This window comes from Cyprinodon variegatus, unplaced genomic scaffold, assembly GCF_000732505.1.
Source record: "Cyprinodon variegatus isolate N-32 unplaced genomic scaffold, C_variegatus-1.0 Scaffold766, whole genome shotgun sequence".
In the NCBI taxonomy this organism is placed as follows: Eukaryota; Metazoa; Chordata; class Actinopteri; order Cyprinodontiformes; family Cyprinodontidae; genus Cyprinodon; species Cyprinodon variegatus.
Window position 1 is genome coordinate 4,945 of NW_015151219.1, and position 19,400 is coordinate 24,344.

Consider the following 19,400-nt stretch of genomic DNA (forward strand, 5'->3'; position numbering starts at 1 on the left):
AATAAGTGTATTCACCCTTAATTTAAGCAGGAAAATAAGATGGTCTGCCAGTGGAATGAGCATTTTTATCTTTAAAATAAGATAATTAGATATTATGCACTTGAAATAGGAGACTGCAATTGTTTTTTCTTTTTTAAAATGTAAATGGTCTTATTCCACTGGCAAAGTGCATCACTTGCCTGCTCAACTTAAGAAAAAAAATCAACTTCTTTTAAGAAATAATTACTTACATTAACATTTTTTGCAGTGTATATTTGGGTTATCATGGTAAAATTGGCTAGATACAATTACATGCAACATTCAAAGATTTATTTCTTATTTTAAATGTTTTTAAAGTGTCTTCTTTAGAATCAAGTTGAACATTAGCACAACATGGTTGTTGCATTATGTGGAACAATAATTCACTATACTCTACAGCAGTTGTGATGGGTCAAAAAGTGAAAATGTTCAAGGGGTATGAATATTTCTGCAAGACTTTATACCCTTTTCACAAAGACAATTTCACAGCATCGCAGTGTCTTTGAAAGCTCACACTTTGGCAGAGTGATAAAACACTGAGAATGCATCAGTTCCCCGAGTGCTGTGACTCTTATAAAACCTCTTTCAGGTTTTTTTTCTATCTCTCTCAATGCACATTAGAAAACTGCAAATTGCCTAAAATCTGCTTAAAAAAATGAATTGCCACCAACAGGCTACAGCAAGAGTATTACAAAACTTACCTGGAAGGAGGCAAACATCATGTAAATTACTACTGCTATCCCCAGCTATGAATATCATTAGTACCAGCAGTATATGCGCCTTTCAACTCCAAAACACATTACCATGTTATTCATCAGTGAGGTGTGAATTATTGGCTGATAACAGTCTACCAGGGGGAGGCAATGAAGGTGTCGCCTAAAATAATCACCTCATGCTTTAAGTTGACTTAAAAGAATAACTTCATTAAAGCCAATAAGCAAAGGATTAAAGTTTGAGGAGGAATGTGGGAGAGTTTCTTAGGAGGAGGGTGTAGTCCCTGAACGTCACTCCCACGGAGTTTGCAGTGAATGCGGACTTTCCCAAAGTTCACTTTTTGGAGTTCAGTTTCAGAGACGATGCAACTCTAGAGTTTGACCGCGTCTGGCTCAATAACAGGGTAGGCCTAGTTTATTTTAAGGGTAGGGGAAAAATGCATATGTTTGCACTTTTTTTAAATATGAAAAGCAGGCACATAGAGATGGACTGGTGGTGGGCTGTTTTCACTCTGATCCTAAACTTCCACATTACCCACGGCTCCCCGTCTTATTATGACTTATTCCACGGGTCTGCGCACACTGGACCGGTCCACAGACATCGAAATAGGTGAGTTTTTTATTTTATTTTATTATAAGAATCTTGTAACTTAACACAATGTTTAATACGTTTCTTGTAACGGAGGTTTAACAACAACAACAAAAAAACAACACCTTTTTTTGTTACCAATAAAGTGCGATAACTTTTCACAAACAGGATCAAACCCATATCAGGGATGTTTTAGCCCCCTTACTTTTCATTTGCTGTCTTTAATTACTCGCTTATCAGCTCTGGGCTAAATGTGGCTCCACGCAAAGGCGATAAGTTAGATAAACGTTGAAATGCCGCAGATTACGCAGTATTATCGCACACCCAACGGTTAATGATAAACAAAAATAAGACTAAATGAGGAAAAACCTGATGGGAGGGGAGCTCTCAGCTTAAATGCCATAAACATGTGGAGTTAATTATGTTCTTTCTGTCCTGCGTGGATTTAAAGAGTATCCCTGTCTTCTCAATACCTCTATCAACAGGAACTGGTGCGCCTATGTGGTTCAGAGGAACGTGAGCTGTGTCGTGCAGGGGAATGTTGAGGGCTTCCAGGAACCTGTGGTGGCCCCCTGCCCGCCCTACCAGCCCGACTGCCAGCAGCAAGTGACGTGAGTAACTAGAGAGCCCAGGAAGGGGGTGCATAGTTGCATGTTTTTATGTTGTTGTAGTTTAGATGTATAAGAAACATTGTGTAGACACTTTTTTTACAGCTAGAAAAAAAATTGTGAGAGCAAACTAAACATGCCCTTCATCCCAATAAAGCCCATCCAAAATTGAGCTTAAAGATTCGAAACAACCCAGAACAGAACTGAAAACACAAACATTAAAATAGCAACTAGAAACTCTTGTCCATTAGATTTAGATATATATTAACCTAAGTGAAAAATCTCATTTGCTATTGTTAGGGAAAAGTCATAGTCATCATAAACAAAGGCGTAACTATCAGTAAGCAGAGACTGCAGTTGCTTAGGGGCCCCCGACCTCTAAGGGGCCCCGTCATTGACACCCGGTAGGCCCCCCTTCATTAGACAGTTGGTAAAAAATATACTCATATAGTATGTTTTAAACCGCAATAAAGATCTTAAAAGAATGTATTTGAGTATTTTAGTTTTTTACACTACGACTTGGAATTATGGGTAATCCAATTAAAACCGTAACCGTTACATACAATGTGTTAGCGACGATGGATACCAAAAAGAGGTACTTAAGCGGTTTCCAGAAAAGAAAAAGCAAAGAAGAGCTGCTGGAAGAACGGGAAAAAAACGTCCCAAAATGGGGTGACGTTGCTGCCATATTGAGTATATATTGTGACCAGGAGATGAATGAAGAGAACGTGGGTGAGGAGGGGGGCTGTGAAACTCAAGGTAGCCCCAAGAGCCCGATAAGATTCATTTTACAGCAGAATATACTAAAGTATATCCATGTCTAGTGAAGGTGAAGAATGATGAAATGATTTATGGGGCACGTTTTGGGTCGGTTGTCTACGGTGGGGTAGATATTGTTGTGTCGCTACGCTATTGATCATAAATAATGTATAAAGTTTGATATTATATGTCATAAAGTTACCCTATTAACATATCAAACCATTTTAATCTGCTGATTATCCTTGTGAGGTTTCAATTGGAGATTTGTTTTAGGAATGAAGAGGGTACTGCTGATCTGTTCTCTGATCAAATCAACTTCGTCAATTTATTGATCCAATGTTTGGTTACTACTACCCTGATACTGTCCAAACAGAATTAAATCAGCCCATTTGTTGTCCTGTTTAAAACTATGTTTTTTATTTTGTTACACTAATTGGAATCCCAAATTTTAGTATGCTCTGATTTTAGCATAGCGGTTTCTTGTCTCTAAATATTAGCTATATATCAACAAATGTTTCACAATTATTCAGTAATCAAGTTAGTATTTCCCAATTAAAACAATCTCTGACTAAAGCAGTCAAAGTAGGGGAATATCTTTTATTTTCTGTTAGAATTTAAATTGATTTTATGCAGATTTGAGGAACTGCTTTAATTAGAATTTTAAAAGGACACAATATTGCCATGGTTTGAAATACAGATCCCAATTTCCAATTAATACCTACTGGCTTTGAAAGATTAAATAATTGCAATTGATTATACTACATTTAAGACAATCCTTATTTTGTAGAGAGTATTAAATGCCATTGTCCATAGTTGCATATCTACTGGAAAACATACGCTCAGTTAGGATTATTTCCTGGAAGATTCTGTGTCACAACTACATATTTTGTTTTGTGAATCATTTTCAGTTCAAAGCTCATGCAGTCTGTGGTTTAGCTCTGTGGTCCACTTACTCAAAGAGATGCAGCTAGGCTCCTTGAGGTGGAAATGATTCCAGGAAGCTGATCACTGTTAAGTCACTGGGCCGTAAGTGTTTGCACAACAGCGAGAGAACTTCAATTTATCTTTAGATGAAATTCGATTTGACTTCACATTGTTGAGGGATGCATTATGAGCTGCCCCACAGATTTTGACCGTTTATTTTTTCTTTCCTTATACCTATGATATTGTTATTAGTTTCAGTTGAGAAAAGTTTTTTTTTCAAGACATCATTTTTCCAGATGTTCTTGCATGACATGACCCTAGCTTGCAGAGAAGTGATGTCATCCAGTATTTTACTAGGGAACATTTATTTGGCCTGGAAGATTTCGTTTTCTTCAACATGTACGAAGCGGTTGGAAATACACGGGAGAGAAATGTTTGCAGTAACAACAATAGCTTCAGCAGATTGTTATTATTTAAACAGTGAGATATACCTAACAAGTAAATCAGTTTTCTCCTTCAAAACCTCTTGTAATCAATAGCTAAAAGCCATAAACATAAACACAGTGAAAGTTGCATTTTATAATTTGTTCAGTAACTTTTTATTTAAGGTTTTATTATAATTAATCAGTGCCACCAAACCTCGATACTGTTATTAATAACCTTGGCACATATAATTTTAAATTATAGTTTTTTCACTTATCTAGGAAATTAGTTTTTAACAGGGAGATGCAATTCAATACTAAAACAATGTATAAGATATGTGCATTTTGAAAAGGGGTGTTTTTTTTTAGTTTTATTATTATTTTATTTAAATTTTTTTAATTAAATATTATTTGAACCTCTAGTTTTCTGTTAAGCTTAAAAAAACTCCCATATAAAAATGCATTATAACAGTAACCCATAGGGGTTAATTTGATGACGATTTACACTTTAAACATCAAATGGCCTCTTTTTGCATTTAAGATAATGCAGGACATGTTCATGATTTTCCTTTTTTATTACAGATACCAAACCAGGTTTAGACCCATGTACAGGATTGCCTTCAAGAAGGTCACAGAGTTAGAGTGGAAATGCTGTCCTGGTTACAGAGGTCCTGACTGTAAGGATTTAAAACCAACTACAGATCGGCAAACAGCAAGGGGAGTGCCTTCTTACCTCCCACCAAATCCCGGATACTTGCCCAGACAAGCACAGAGTAAGAAACGTATCTTCTGTTCATAGTAAGAAAAAAACAACTGTAAAAGTACTGTTATTTTCTAGGTGATTATTTAAAAAACAGTATTATGCTGTATTATAATGTAATAACGTGTTGAATAATTCTAGGGGCCGAGAGGAGGGAGACCTCGCTTTATGAGAGTCGACATGGTGCCACAGATAAAGTGCATTTGCTTGAAGGTGAAGTTCAGCGTCTCTCCCAGATGGTCTTGGATCTTCAGTCTTCTCTAACGAGATTAACCACCAACCTTCGCACAGACCTGCAGGACGACACAAAAAAGATGCTGGTGACACTTCTGAATGACATGCGTCCGCCAGAAAATAGCAACAATGCAGAGGAGACTCCTGTGGTGTTAGATGGCCATCAGGCTACCAGGGGAGGAGTTGCTGGAGACAAAACATTAGAGAAAATAGAAACTCGTTTGGATGATATTGATAACACCCTGCGAAGCAAGGAAGAAGCTTTGGAAGACCTAAAGGGAATCACAATAAGTCATGAGGGGCAGATACGTGTCTTAATGGATGCCTCTCAGTCTCAGACTTCAGCTTTAGCTGAATTTGAAGGTATGCAAACCTATATTGATGGTAAAATGGAAAAATTGAAGACTGAGCTGGAGAAGAATGTGGAGGAACAAATGGCCAAATTGCAGAATATTTGTGATGACAAGATCTCGACGGTGCAAAAGACTTGCAAAGATGGCAATGACGAAATTCGTGTCATGTTGACCAAGCTTTTGGAGAGCAAGGAGGCTGATCTTAGAAAGGAGATTCGAACAATACGTTTGGACATGGCTGCCTCTGATGGACCTGTCCAGACTCAAAGACAGATAGAACCATCCAGAGAGAAGAAGGACTATAGTGACCATAAAGATATATGGCGGGAAATTGATCGCATAGCAGAGGCGTATAGAATCCTTAATGTCCGTTTTGACAATGAACTAGGTCATTTATCTTCCATTCAGGAAATGGGGGATTTAGGTCTACTGATTCAAGAGCTGGAGGCACGTGTTAATATTACAGAACAAAATGCAGAAGCCCATTGTTTCTACATTGAAGATACGTTAACGCGACGAATTGCAGACGAAGTGGAAGCACTGCGACAGTTGCTGGATCAGCGTTTGATCACCACTGAGGACCAATTTACAAACATGCTGGTAGAAATGAACAACAGCTCCTTTGGAAGAGTGTCTGGCGACTCAGTGGATGCCCTTCAGGCAGAGGTTGACAAAAACAAGCTTGTCCTCCAGGGTTTGAATGAGAAAGTTCAGGATGTTGAGAAATTGTGCTCTGCTGGATGCTCAAGCTCTGTTATCAGAGCTGATCAAAGTAAAATTGTACCTACTACTGATCATGTGGAAAACATTGTGAAAGACCTAAATCGGTACAGGGATAACTTGGATGTTCTGAACACAGATGTAAGTTCTAACACAGAGAAGCTCAAACAGCTGGATAACCTTTTTCAAAGTCAGTCAGTCGGATATCAGAGACAGTTAAAGACTATGCAGGATTTCCAGAAGGGGCTGATTAATCTTCAAGAAAACGTGCTCGGCTTGGCTGGTACTGTCACCGGGTTAACCGACTCCATGACTAAATCCGACCAGGAAATTCAAAGAATAAGCTTAACCTGCTGCAATACAGATCTGACTGGCCAAGGAAATCCACTGCAACCCAACCCAGCTTCAGTTGATGGCAGCAGCCATCAGATACAAGACCTGAAGAACAGACTCGAAGCACTTAGCACACAGGTCTCTTCTGAATTGACCGATTGTAGGCAAAACACTCAAGGTGTTTCTGACGGGATCTCAGCTATAGGTGGACGTGTAAGCCGGCTTGAAAAGATCTGTGGAAGGTTGGATGGAGTTTCTGTTAACATCAAAGAGCTGAAAGATGGCTTGGAGAGACATGTTGGGGGGCTGCAGAACTGTATTCAAAGGATGAACACAACTTGTGGAAATCATGGCGCAGACATTACCACACTGTCCAATTCCTTGCGGAAGCTACAGGCCCAGATGTCCATGATAACGAAGCATGTTTTGAAAGATGTTGCTGCCAAAGAGCCAGGTGAGTGGACTAGTTGATGCATAACTGGTATTTTTAATGATTTTTGTTAAAGGAATTATGACAAGAAAGTTCAATATATGACTTTTAGTGCCAAGCTAAATTAGTTTTAGCAAGGTTGTGCAATTGATTACTTTTTTTTGAGTGATGTATATATATTTGATTGGCTCAGTGGTATAGATTTTTAAAAACTGGTCAATCTACTTAACCTTTATTTACATGTTTTGGTGGGGCTGGACAGAATAGCAGATGTTAGCACTACTGCTTAGCATCATGAAAGCCCTGGAGACGGACAAAAACCAGAGATGACAAAATTATTCATGTTTTTTACTCAAGTAGAAGTAAAAATCCTACTGTTTAAAAACAAGTTTGTAGAAGTTAGAGTATCAATTTAACATTTTTACTCAAATAAAAGTAATGCAGCAAAAAATGTTAAGGGCAGATGATTCAAATCTTATACTGGTTACTCTAAATATAGGAAAGATATGATTCAGAATTGTAGACAAATTTAACTTTTCATCATCATGAACAACAATTTACTTTGGTATGTGGCGAACAACAAGTTGGTGTAGCACTGAGTCCAACCACAAAGAACTTAATTGTCTGGATAAAGCTAATTATTTTGATTATTTAGATTTTTCTTTTAAAACCAAAAGGCCGTAAAGAAAATTAGCTTAATAAATGAAACTAAAAGTTATGAGTTTACTTTTAAAATGCAAGGAGTAGAAAGTAGAGATAATTGCAAAAAAAACTGTAAGGAGTAGAAGTAAAAAGTTGTTAAAAAAAAATAATTACTCCAGTAAAGTATAGATAGCCCAAATTTATACTTAAGTAAGGTAAAATATTTGTACTTTGTTACTTGACACAACTGCCAAAAACATGAATGTTAGGTCCCTTTATACTTCTCTCAGTGTTTTTGTACATGGTTATCAATTCTGTGCCTCTGTGTTGCATTTTCATGGTGACTTTTCAAGGTCTGTGATCCTATAAACGCTAGAGATAGTCATGAGTCTCCTGCAACCTTGCACGGACAAGAGAGCATAAAAATTGGATGCATGATTTTACATCTTACAGCTATGACTGGACTAGGTATATTTTAAATGTGTTTCCATAGTGCCATTGTTACTATGGCTTTGAATAAACTGTAAATGGAAAACATTACATAAGACAATGTACTGTTGGGGACAGTTGCAATGATTATATATAGTAATGCTGGTAAACATTGTATAAAGACGTATTAATATAGTCATACTCTGCTGACAGTGAGTATGACATTTTAATTAAAAGGACTATTGAGCTGTACATGGTGTGCTCTGACAAAAAGTTGCTCATAAGATACATACATTGGAAAATTGTACTTGAAACATGCATAAAAACTTCAATGTAAAAATGGTATATACTTTATGAAAGCCTTTTCATTAGAACTATTTTTGGACCAAATTAGAGATTTGTCTGTTGAAAGGATGATAAAGGTTCGTGCTAGAATAGTCTAACTCTTCATATCCCGAGAGTTACTGAAAAGAAACTAAAAAAAAAAACACTTTGTTTGTTTGCTTCATTTAGCTAATAGAGTTTTATCGACGAGGTATGATGACAGTAATTGGCTGAACATCATGCCACTTTTTTATGTTTTGAGAGATCATTCACATTATAGTGCACAGTGAGCAACCTCATTAGTGCAGCCAAGTCAGAAATAAATGAATAAATAAAGGAAACAAACTGTTTCATCTAGTAGATTTTATCTTTTTTCGCTTCCTCTTTTGCTTTCAACATTCAAGTTTATTAAATGTGATTATTGTCTGTGTAAACACAAACCCTTCCTCAAGATAATCCTCCATGTAATCCACTCTGCTTTGCTTGGTTTAAATGCAGTATTAGAAAGGAAATTATCAGATCTGGCGAAGGACTGCAGGGTTTTTCCCATAGGGGGAGGGTATGGGTTTATTTGGCTTCCTATGCTTTCCTTGACAGTGTCATTCAATATGTCCTGACAGCATAAAGCAGTGGCCACACTTCCTGTGGCTTGTTTCGGGTTAAGTTCATTCGTTTTATTCTAGGGAAAAGAGGCAGGTAAATATAAGAATGTAGTTTTCACTATTCTATTATTGATTTCCCTCTCCTGTTACAGTCTGAGTGCATGAGCAGACTGCGTTATCTTCTCCACCTCTGCTATGAATAGCTTGGAATGATTGGTGAGGCTTCTTTCTTTCACCATGATAAAGCTTTTTCACTCATATCACAGTACTTCAGACCCTAAACTTAGTTCCTATTTTCCCTGTGCATACAAACACAAATGAAACCTCCCCTCCTGCTGTTCTTTCTCCAAACCCATGCACACACAGCAACCTCCAGAGATTCTCGTAGGGTGATCTCAGTCGGATGCTTGGAATCTGGTCTTCATTAAGAGGCCTGACTCACTCACTGCTGAAGTCAGTCTTAAGAGAATGAGGAGAAGCAGGGCTCCACGCCCAGGACCAGATGCTTGAACTACCCTGAGTTGTGAAGTCAAAACTGGGGCCTCGATTGTCGGTGCCTCCCTTTCCGACTCCATCGTCCAAAACAATAACTTGAGTGAGAGCTGAGGAAAAGAAGGGGGCAGGATGGATGAATGTCTGTGGTGTAGAGATTAATAAGCAGGCAGGAGTTTTATGTTTCTTTTCAGCTCTTTCCAGACTCACGTGGTTGCTAAAAGGTGTTTGTTTTCATAACCTCTGTAGTTTTCCAAGATATTTGATTCAAAATCTGCTGGCACTTTTTTCTCTAATAAGCTACGAAAGATCAAAGAAGAGCAGCTGTTTCAAAGTCATTTTCTTAATATTGTCATAGTGTTCACCAAAAGTATTGAACTCTGTTCACTCTGTTATTAGTGAACAGAGTTTGCAATTAATATCAGTGTAAAAACACCTGTTCTGTGGAGGCCTCAGTTTGAAAGAGAACATTAATCTACATACTTCCCCATGAGCACCAAAGAACACACCAGACACCAACGTTATTCAAACCTTCTAAAATCTCTTTTTTGTGTGCTCAATTATGATTTTTTTTTTACTAACATATGGCTGGTTGTTTGCATTTTGAGCCACAATAACCCATCTTACACTGCACCAGTTTCCCATCTTGAATTAGATAAAGGTTGCATAGCAGCGGATCAAAGCAATCTTAGCTGTGTTTGAATGTAGAAAACCTCTGACCTCCTGAGCTCTAAGATTGAATTAACAGCATCATACGGATAACTTGTTGCCTTGGTAACTGGTTGTGGCCAGGAAACATCTCAGCACATAAGTTCTTACGATATGCTGAACTGTAATGGGTAAGATATTTTTAGTCAAAGTAAATAAACATAGGACCTAATGCATGTAGGTTTTTATATGAGGGCTAAAACATTATTATTCTACAAGAGTTAACAGATTAAGAATAGCACACTAAAGTTTGCATGCAAGTTTGCAAAAAGTCTTTTTTCTATGGATTAAATATACCAACAAAGTAATAGTTGCCAAATATTACCCTAACTTTCAAGTCTAGCAAAATGTTAATGCTGTTAATTTGTGTCCTGCATCTGAAATAGACCACAAAAGCACAAACAAATGTTTTTCGACGTCACAACTTGCTTTCAAAAAGAACTTCCCTCATATATTTGCCTTCTTTTTTAGATTGTAACAAATAAAATGGCACTCTGCTCTTTTGGTCTATTTTGCATCTCTTTAGACACTCACACAAGTTCCCAGTTTTAATGTGGTGAGCATAAACTTGACATTAATAAGATTTACATTGTTCCAAAAACCTCAATTTCTTTGAGGAATGTCAATAAATACTCGTTTCTTAATGAGTCTCCCAATATGTACACCATCTCTGCAGTCACTCAGTGCTGGTCTGTTGTTTGTTGCTTCCTCATCTCTGGTTCCCCACTTGAGTTTTCCCTGACGTTTTGGTTCTCAGTATTTTTTATTAGATTAATTTAAGAAGATTTTGATTAATCTAAGAAGAACAGTCTAGTGCATTCTTTTGTGAAAACATATATGATAATGTATACATAATGTATAGATAGTGTAAATAACTCTTGATATAAAGACCAATGTTAAAAATCTGTTGGAAGTAAGAACTGTGGTTGGTATTATATGGCTGAAAGGGCAGCATGAATATTGTTCATAATTGTAATGCTGAATCAAAAAGGTCTTAGTAACCACTGCATTTCAAAAGGCTATATGTTCGAGACTTAAAAAGGAAAAAAATGTCCTTTCACTATAGGGACAATTTTGTCAGCATCTGACTAAAATATTTCCCTCTTAGACTAGTTTTTGTTTGTCTCTTGTTAACTCATTAAAAGTTGTCAAATTAAAGCATAGCTAACTGTTTATTTACAGAAATATCTGAAAATATTTTAATCCAAAGTCATCACTATTACATGCCTTTTACAATTTACATTTATGAAGAACATTGTGTCCATATGAAACAACAACAGTCCTGCTGTGGTGCTCCTACTAACTACTGCAAGTCATTCAAAAAAATTTAGCAGCTTTGTTCTAGACATTAGGATACTTCTTTTTTTTTAGTAAGGAATAAAACAAAACAAAAACTGCAAAAATGAAAAACAAAATGAAGCAAATGCTCGCTTAAAATAAGCAAGTGTTCAGTGAACTGTACCACTGCGAATGCGAATGACGCCAAAGATTCTTTGTGGATTTAGTGGAAGTAAATATATGAACTTTATATGAACTATAAATGCTCTGTTTTGGTATCAACTCAAAAGCGATACAGGATAACTTTGCTAGTTTTTTTTTTTTTTTTATCTGTTGTTATTGAAATTTCTTTATAGTTTTAGGGAAAACCTTGTATATCCAACTACATCATTAATTTGGTGTTGGAATGATGAATGGGCTCTATGCACAGCTCCACTACTTCCTGAATTTAAGGCAGCTCCTTTGTTTCCTGTCTTTCATTACTGGACGAACTGATTAATCCAGGTATGTCTGGCCAGTTACTTAGGTCATACACACCTGGATTAATCAGTGCATCCAATCATGAAAGACAGGAAACAAAGGAGCTGCCTTAAATTCAGGAAGTAGTGGAGCTGTGCATAGAGCCTATTAGACCTGCTTCAATCTTTTCCAGAGGCATTATGGAGTTTTCTAACTTTACTGCCACCTGCGGCCAAAACCCAGAACTGCAGCTCTTTTTGCTCTTCCTCATAGTTCCTCGTTACCAATGTTATTATTATTATTTTTTTACTTTCTTTTAGCTGAATGCCGATCACTTCTGAGTAAATGCATAATCCATTTTGAATATAACGCTTCGATTGTTTGCTAGGTTAGATCCATTTAAAATTTTAAAAAGTCTCGTCCACCGAACAGCCCATGAACTTCCAACCTGAAGAAAATTTAGGAAAATGGGCTACGGTAATACTATAATACTGAGGTGATAATTATGTTTTAGTCATAAAGGTTTAGTCATAAAATAAAATGGCTATTTTAAAGATATTTTTTCAGTAAAAACATACATATCTTTTTTTATTGTTATCTAGTTAACTAAAGGTTAAAACAGGTTCTGGGTAGTGTAGCACAGGGTCTCTTTATCCTGGTCCTCAGGCCCCACTGTGCTTCATGTTTAGATGTTTCCCTACCTTCACACACCTGAATTGAATGGAAATGTAATTCACAGGCTTTTGCAGCATTTGAGGGCTGCTGAGGAAGTTATGCAATCATTTGAATCAGGTGTGCTTAGAGTAGAGACACATCTAAAACATGAAGGACAGTGGGCCCGGAGGACCAGGGTTAAGAAACCCTGATCTAGTAAATTGATATCAGTGTATATCAGGATAAAAAAAGCCGAAAGAAAAAACCTAAATACTATTCATATTTTTATGTTTGTTTTTTGTTTTTTTTATGATAAACCCAAAATACATTGACCAGCCATTTGTGTTTTTTTTTTGTTTTTTTTGCCCCTTCCCCATGTTTCTGTGCATTGTTAAAAAAAAAGGCTCACACAGGTTTCCTTGATTTACATAAAAAGACAAGTTTGGTTATTTGGGTGTATTTTTGGTCAAAGAAATTTGACTAAAAGCCTCCATGTCTGTTAAGCAGCATATTTCTAATGCAGGTAGCCAGATAGTTAACCAATCACCATCTTGTAAATCTTCCAGTATTACTTTATAACTATTAAAATCGTAACATGTGTGATATTTTCCACAAAAATCTAGATTCAGAATAGTTTTGTTTTTGTTATGTTAAACTAAGATATTTTGGAAAATCTCTGTAAATTCATTACATGGATCAGCCATTGGATTAACTTTTTTAAATTTTATTTTTTACATTATGTCATTTATGTTAAAACAGCATCAAAGTAAAGCTGTGATTTTTTTAATCATTTAAGATTATAATGGAATAGTAATTATACTTAGCTACATAACTACTAGTGCTAGTTTTTGGACAGAGATCTCAACTTTGAAAAAGTAAAATACAATGTTTACCCAATAGACTTGTTTGCAAAACTTTGGGTTATTTCTGGATTATGTAGCCAAATTATATTAAATGTCTAGATAATCTAAACTGCTGGCAGTATGTCCTAACATGGATGTCATCAATCATGCCTACAAAAATAAAATATATAGTTATTTGAGTGTAATGATCAGCTTGTTGTTTGAAGCGCTATATTACATTCCACAAAGAGAGTAAGATGCAATGTGTGGTTAAAGTTTTATTTATTTATTTATTTTTTAGTTTAGAAAGAACAAAGTTTGAGTGAAATGCCTACAAACTCTCCCAGTTCTAATGGTCTGGTGTTGGTTTCCTTTTAAGCTCATATTCTCTATGTGGTCATATGAAGACCTTGAGGAAGCTGAGAACAGAGGAGGTGTTGTAATACATAGCTAAAAGATTAACTAGAATAGCCTTTCCCCGATGCGTTGTGACTCCTAAATGGAACTGCGTGACTTTAGTTGCAAGATCTTGGCACTTGTCAGCTGCAGCTGCTTAGTTCAGCCCAGAAAACTTGTGGTTGTCTGTCTTTTAGTGATTCCTTCTCTAGTGAGTATACCGGAAACGACTAAAGCTTTGTTTACAAGGGTTTTCATAAGCTTCAAATGTTACGGTATTTTCTTAAATTAGAACCACAAATCAATACAACTCTTTCTGGAATGGTAAAATCTCTGTCAGATTAGATAGAAAACAATTGTGAATATCACTTTTAGGCGATTTGGAACAGGTTCTCAACGGGATTTATGTCTGTGCTTTTTCATCCCATTTATGTGTTTTATTGCAGTATAAACTGTTTGTTTTTCTGTATGCAGGTGTTATCCTTGTGGAAGGCGAACCAATCTTAAGTTGAGCAGCCTTTGATATTCCTCCAGGATTGTGCTGTATTTTGTAGAGTTGTATGTACCCCATAGGCTTAAAAAAATAACAAACTGCACTTTTTGATGCTTTCATAGTAAATAAGACTGTTTACTGATGCAGGCCACACTTCATATCTTTCAAATTAAGTTGGAAATCGATCTGCATCCACATACAAATGTCCAATCTATGAAATGGGTTTTCTTTGGCTTTTAAGTAAGTTTTTCTAGTTTTGCTAATTTTGTCCTACAGTGACGAATCACCCATTTTGTTCTCCATTGATCCTTTATCAGTTTTTTTTAAACCACTTATCTTTCTTTTTTCTTCCTGTCTCACCACAGTGTCTTTCTGAACTGTTTTTCCTTTAAACTTGTCCTTCCAGCAGTGACGGAGGACTTCTCTTTCTCTCATCCTCCACTCTGTGCTCTAAGTGTATATTGACAGAGAAGGCCATCAGAAACCACAAAAGAAAAGCAGGGATAAAAAAAAGGCTTTGATTTCATGGATCAATGCTTGGGAATTGATCACTCTTGCTTTTTATTGGTAAGACAGGCAAGAAGATTATGTGTCTGCTGTGATGAGGAAGTACAAGAAGTAAGAGACATAAAAGGCTCTTTGAAGTCAAATGGTGTCTGTTGGAAAAGAATGGAAAATTGTATTTGACAACCCCCCCATCTCTCGCCCTCTCCTTCGACATATGCTCACACACCCTTTACATATTTAGGCCCTGCCAAAATTTTAAGGGGAACTTTGACAGCTAGTGATTCCCTGGAGAGATATCTAAGGCTGGTGGGGTGTTTCCATTCCTGAACCAGGATTCCATCTGGAAGTCTTCAGAGAAGATACGCACACATAGGAGACAATTCAGGCCTGCCGTCATCAGTGACATTGCTGGAAAACTTGGGGTGGAGGATGAAATTACGTCTTCGTGCACAGAAGGAGTTGAAATGAGAATCAGACAATATGTATTGCAGGCTGTAAGGGATGTCTTACTGTATGTCTGTAAGAAACACGCCCTACTCTGTGCAGCCAACCCTTGGAACCGTTTTGGGTTGCGTGATCGGCCTTCCCAATGCAATACCCCTTTTTGTTTTCATGCATTGCTGCATACTCACAAGCTGTCACCTAATTCTGAGGAGGCACAAGTGACAAAACCAAAACCACCCTGCTGAGTCTCACCCCTGAATGTTAACATCTGGTTCTGGGGATGTTTTCTGATACATATGAAGCTGCCTCTCTGTGTAATTTTTTTTCTTTACTGTGCGGTCCCCCCCCCCCTCGGTGTGAAAGGGGGTGAGGGCTCATGGGAAATATGCACTCTGGCAGTCGGTATTTAGAAGGAGGCACAGGGAGGAAATGAAGAAGAGATTGCTGATTATCTCACTGCAGAATGATTGCTGAGCTTAATTTATTTCTGATTATACATGTGGCTTCTGAGTAGTTTGTGGTATCATTTGTGGAAAAGGGTTGAATTTTGTTGGTGGTTGATGATTTTTCATTTGCTAATAGGAAAGAACCTGGCAAGCTGCAATGTAACATAGTTTCAGATACTTTACGAGTGATCTGTCTTTGAATTTACAATGAAATGTCTTTCTAATTTTTTATTTCTATGAAATAGAAAGAAAACTTACTTTATAAAAAATGTTGCTTCAATGCTTATATGTGCTTAACATGCTTATCTATAAGGTGCCAAATACCTAAAATAGATGGAAAATCTTTGTTTTATCTCTGGCCCTTTATTCTAATCCATTATAACTCAAAGTGTTCTATGTTTTACATTAGCTCCCCTGATTCAATATGATCATCCACACCATGGCCAAGTTATGAGTCTATCACAGGCTATGCAGAACCTATTGTTGCGATTACATCTAGATGTTTTAAACAGGTTGCAGATTTAACTGAACGTTTTAATTTTCACCTCACATTCATACGTTAGGTTGTCTTAATTTATCACATTGAATCCTAATAAAACATACTGTTTTTGTGGTTGCAACATGACAGATTGCAAAAAAGTTCCTGTGGTTTGAGGTCCTTTGGAAGGCACTGTAACCTAACCTCTTCTTTAAAAAAAATGAAATTTTCTTACTGATAAATTTATTTGTGCTTGACTGCAATGAATTATCAATGAACTGCACTAAAACGTAGCCCCCAAAACTACACATTTGGGTCTGTTTGAACAGCACAAGCTCCAGACAAAGAAGAGACACTGTGAAATTCAAAACTGATTTAAAACTAATCTGGGGCCAGATGGATGGTTAAACAGAACCGCCTGGGATCTATTTGGAAAAGGCCTTCTGTGTTCCAAATAGTATATTATTGCAATGTTTCATTCATTTAAATCAGTGGTGCTGAGTGTTGCTGAATATTACATTCCCGACATGATTATGAATACTTAAAGAAAGAAAATGTTATATATATATATATATATATATATATATATATATGCATTCAAGGTGCCACAGTCTTCAGAGGCTCTTGTCAATGCACATAATTCCCATTTTAAAGGCTCTTTTATGGTCATTATTGCAGGGTGTAGCTTAGTTCTCTTTGACTGGAAATTCTTAACAAATCTGATACAGATGTAAGTCATTGATTTAAAGTATCTTCTCTTCAAGTATAAATCTTTGTAAATTAAGTAAGAAGTCTGAATAAGTGGGGCTACAAAACTATGTGGTGCTTGTACCATGAAGGAAACACATGTGCACAGTGTTTGGTAAAGATGTGCAAAAAGCAATAAAATCTAATCATATTTAAGTGTAGTAGCATACTCCATTATTAAGAAGCTAATTATATTTTCTGAGAGAGAGTTTTGTATTTTTTCTTTCTGTTTTTGTTTTTAGTCTTTCTTGCCCTCTCCTTGCATTGATAGATTCGGGGAAATTTGCTTGTTCATTCCAGTTGTAAATTTCAGGGTTTTTTTATGTTGAGGGAGTAGCTATTTTCCTGTAGTTACATAAGATCAGGACAGGTTTTCTGGCTTGTCTTCTTGTTTTTCCCATTTTTAGGAGGTTCTTATATACAGTTTTGAAAATGTATACTTATACCTCAACAAAACACTGAGTGATTTTCCGATTAGTAATAAAAAAATAGATTTCCATTTATGGAAAATGCCTGATGAAATGTATTTCCACCCAATCCATTGGATTGCTTCTTTTCACTGAAATCCAGTGTAGTCCTGTTTCTCTGACCGTGACTGGCTGGATGTGCTCTCTTCATCCTTTTACAGCTGCATTTTGTATCTCTGTTTCTGTCTCGGGTTCTGTCCTTGAACCCCAGTCGGCCTCGGCAGATGGCCGCTCACAATGAGCCTGGTTCTGCTGGAGGTTTCTTCCTGTTACAAGGGAGTTTTTCCTCTCCACTGTCGCTACAAGCATGCTTAGTGTGAGGGATTGCATTTGAGTCAATGAGTCGATGCAATCAACTGGTTTTCCTTAGATAGAATACTTTGAATCAATTTGACAGTATGATCTGGTGGATTGTAAAGTGCCTTGAGATGACTTGTGTTGTGAATCGGCGCTATATAAATAAACTGAATTGAATTGAAATGAAATAATAATTTTTTTTAAATCCTTTTTTTGTATTTGTTCATAATATCACCATCTAGTAAGATTAGTGAATTGTTAGATTATAAGTGGCCTATTGACAGAAGCCTCTATGGTCCTACTTTACAGGATATTTTAGCAACGGGTTTAGCTGGTAAATCTTGTCAACACTATTGAAACACTTACATAAGCTCACTATCATATGATTTCTGTGTGGAAGCAGACATTCCTGATTACCAGCAACATGTGGCTCAATGTAGACTGTGGCCTTTGGGACTCCAGCTATTTCCTAACTTTTGTCTATAATGATGCCTTTGTGTATTCTGTGTGAGAGAGCAGAGCTGTGAGATCACTTTAAACAGACTTAGCTCACTAAATGACATTATATGATTTTGCTATATATAATTGATAAAATCCCCATGTGCCCTGAAAACGCTTTTAAACAAAACTTTTTACTGTAACCCAATTGCAAAGAAAAAAAAAGTCAGCCTGACCCCAAGTGTTAGAAAAAGCTACCAGTAACGAGATATTCTGATTATTTTTCCCCAGGACGCTCACAGCTTGCCCTCAGTTCAGAGAAGACTGTGATGTCTGTCTATCCCTTTAGGAGATCTGGGAGCCAGCCATGTTGTCTGCTTCTTTAGATGGATCTCCTTGCTCAGAACTTATTTCAGTGCTTGGCTCACAGAGCTTTGTGGTATGATAATGGTAAAAATGTTACCAACAGGTGCAGTGCTAGGGCCAAGTCGTTTTGTCACCTAAAAACAAATTATTATACATAGATTCATTGGATAGCGATAGAGGTGGTACATTAAAATCTTTCAAATGATTTATGTTGGGAAATACTTTCTATTTTGTATGTAAGTGAACTTTATATGTTCTCCTTTATTCTCTCAGGAATGGCACTGAGACCAGATCGCCCCTCCTCTCTGCCTGATACAACTCAGAGCAGAGGCAGGATCAAACAATTCAATGTCCCTCACATCATTCCTCCACCGTCCTCCAGCCCCAACCAGCCAGCACAGGCTAACAGACACACCATCAGGATTAGGAAACCAAACCAGCCCTTGTATCCCCAGCATCCCCGCCTGCCAACCCTGCATGTGACTCCTGTCCAACCTGTGGTGGAGACGGGAGAGGCAGGACCTCCAGGATACGTCCGCCGGCTCAATGTACGCAGAGGAGCGGAGGACTCGATGAGCAAACCTGTCAAAGGGTTTGCTGGAGCACCAGGTGAGCACTGTTGGACTTGAAGGTGAATTTTATTTTGACATCATTAGTAATTAATTTAAATCCAGTTCATTTATAACTTTACGAGGGCACTTTTGATCTTCCTCCATAGTGGAATTTGGTAATTAGAACGCTTGCAGTAATTTTTACTTCTTAGTAATGTACTCATCTGAAGACAACTGAAAACAGATTTAGTTTAACTCTAGAGTTAATTAAATCCACACCATGTCAATATAAATAATTATTTTGTTTAAAAAACCAACACAGAGGTTTTGTTCTTGTTAGTCTAGTTCTTGTTTGGCTTTAAAGAGTAGAGGACAGTACTGATCAGTTATAATCTTAGGGCCGGATCTATCAAAGGTTTGCACGTATAAAAACATGAGCTATTTCACTGCGCACGCTAAAAAATGTACAAACTGATC

At 37.0% G+C, this 19,400-nt stretch overlaps 1 protein-coding gene across 1 annotated transcript in view; it reads left to right on the top strand.

The window, feature by feature from the left end:
- Window positions 1-1,044: 1,044 nt before the first annotated feature.
- LOC107098291 (EMILIN-2-like) overlaps window positions 1,045-19,400 on the top strand; it is a 23,297-nt gene continuing 4,941 nt past the window's right edge. The window contains exons 1-5 of the mRNA XM_015395881.1: window positions 1,045-1,341; window positions 1,806-1,931; window positions 4,616-4,806; window positions 4,935-6,887; window positions 18,646-18,981. Of these exons, the coding sequence (XP_015251367.1) occupies window positions 1,169-1,341; window positions 1,806-1,931; window positions 4,616-4,806; window positions 4,935-6,887; window positions 18,646-18,981 (2,779 nt within the window). The 5' untranslated portion in view covers window positions 1,045-1,168. The remainder of the gene's footprint in view (window positions 1,342-1,805; window positions 1,932-4,615; window positions 4,807-4,934; window positions 6,888-18,645; window positions 18,982-19,400) is intronic.